The 1,341-nt window shown below is 37.3% G+C and overlaps 1 protein-coding gene across 1 annotated transcript; it reads left to right on the top strand.

Moving 5' to 3' along the window:
- Positions 1-200: 200 nt before the first annotated feature.
- LOC114543679 lies at positions 201-779 on the top strand (the record flags this gene model as incomplete). The annotated part of the gene is made up of 2 exons (XM_028562563.1): positions 201-463; positions 536-779. Coding segments are annotated over exons 1-2 (486 nt in total), but the record flags the coding sequence as incomplete, so codon positions are not given.
- Positions 780-1,341: the final 562 nt, after the last annotated feature.

Raw genomic sequence — 1,341 nt, 5'->3', positions numbered from 1 at the left:
TTTTTTTTGTTTTAAAATGATAGATTAGGGATAGACGGAAAGTAGAAAAATTGTTTTATAAAATTTCGTATATTAGTGACCGAGATAGAGCTACCTAAAGTTAGAGTTTTAAGTGACCATTTTTTATGGAGCCTGGGGATGAGTATGATGTTTTGTGACGTATGCAAATGGACACGACGACAATCACGCACGATAAACATAATAAACAATCCTAGCAAAATATGGCTACTGCGATGGAAGTTTTTAAGGAAAGCGAACGCTCTTCGAGCTCGAATTCATCTTCACAAGAAAGCGCTAGCGAGGATGAAATTCTAGAGCAATCGTCTCTTATTGTACCCTATTCAAACGAACCGCTTGCTAGTAGCGGCGATGAGTTTGACGAGAGTACAACAGACGACGAGGATGGCATTTCTTCCGAGACGCTCGGGAAAAGATGGAGCAAGGACGTGCCAGTGAACTCATGGTGAGTCGCGCTATTATTTGGTTCATCCTAAACTAAACTTTTCATTGAAGGCACTCTATTAATACAATATAGGTGTCAATGTGGACGGTGCAACGATCGTCACCTCAGTAGCGCAAGGGAATATCGTTGCTGTAAGGAAATCCTTGAGTGTGCAGGGAAGTATACGTATGAGGGTAAGGATGCTGCGTGCATTGTGGAACATTGGGATTATTTGCCAATGGTTCACAGAACTGTGTTAAGTAACGTTGGGCAGTTATTAACCAGGAAAGATGGCACTAAATATAAAAAGAAAGAAAACCAGAGTGAAAACGAGTGGGTACTTTGTAACTATTATAAAGTTCAATGTTCATATTTGTATATACTATATTTTTTGTCCTTATTTATATGTATAGTGAATTGATCAGAATCGCTTTATGACAAGACAAGGCAAGGGATCAATATTTCAAACTCACATGCAAAACATGTCAAACTTTGATTGTGATTGTGCAAAAGATATGATAGGTTATCGCTTGTTTATATATGCCCTAAATCAATCAGTTCTCTTGCACTCATAGTTCAACCTTTAGTATTGAGTAAGACACGTCAAGTGTTTCCTGCCAGTCAGTCAGATTGTATCTCACGTAATTGTATTTTGAATTAAACTGGTCACAATATTAATACATTTTGTGTTCCAATTTTATGTGATTACTGTCAATAAATTGTAAATGTACAGTGTGTCATATTAATATGAGTTTTGTAAATTTCATTTTCACAGGAAGATCTTCAAATGAAGACAAAAAATGGGATAACACACATATGTGTGTGTGTTGGGGGGGGGGGGGGAGAAGGCAGTTGCTATCTACTAGCTACCTCTACTACATAATTACATGGTTATATTA

Source organism: Dendronephthya gigantea, unplaced genomic scaffold (genome assembly GCF_004324835.1).
Source record: "Dendronephthya gigantea isolate DGI-Jeju-01 unplaced genomic scaffold, DenGig_1.0 000519F, whole genome shotgun sequence".
NCBI lineage: Eukaryota > Metazoa > Cnidaria > Anthozoa > Malacalcyonacea > Nephtheidae > Dendronephthya > Dendronephthya gigantea.
This window is presented reverse-complemented; position numbering and strand designations above follow the sequence as displayed.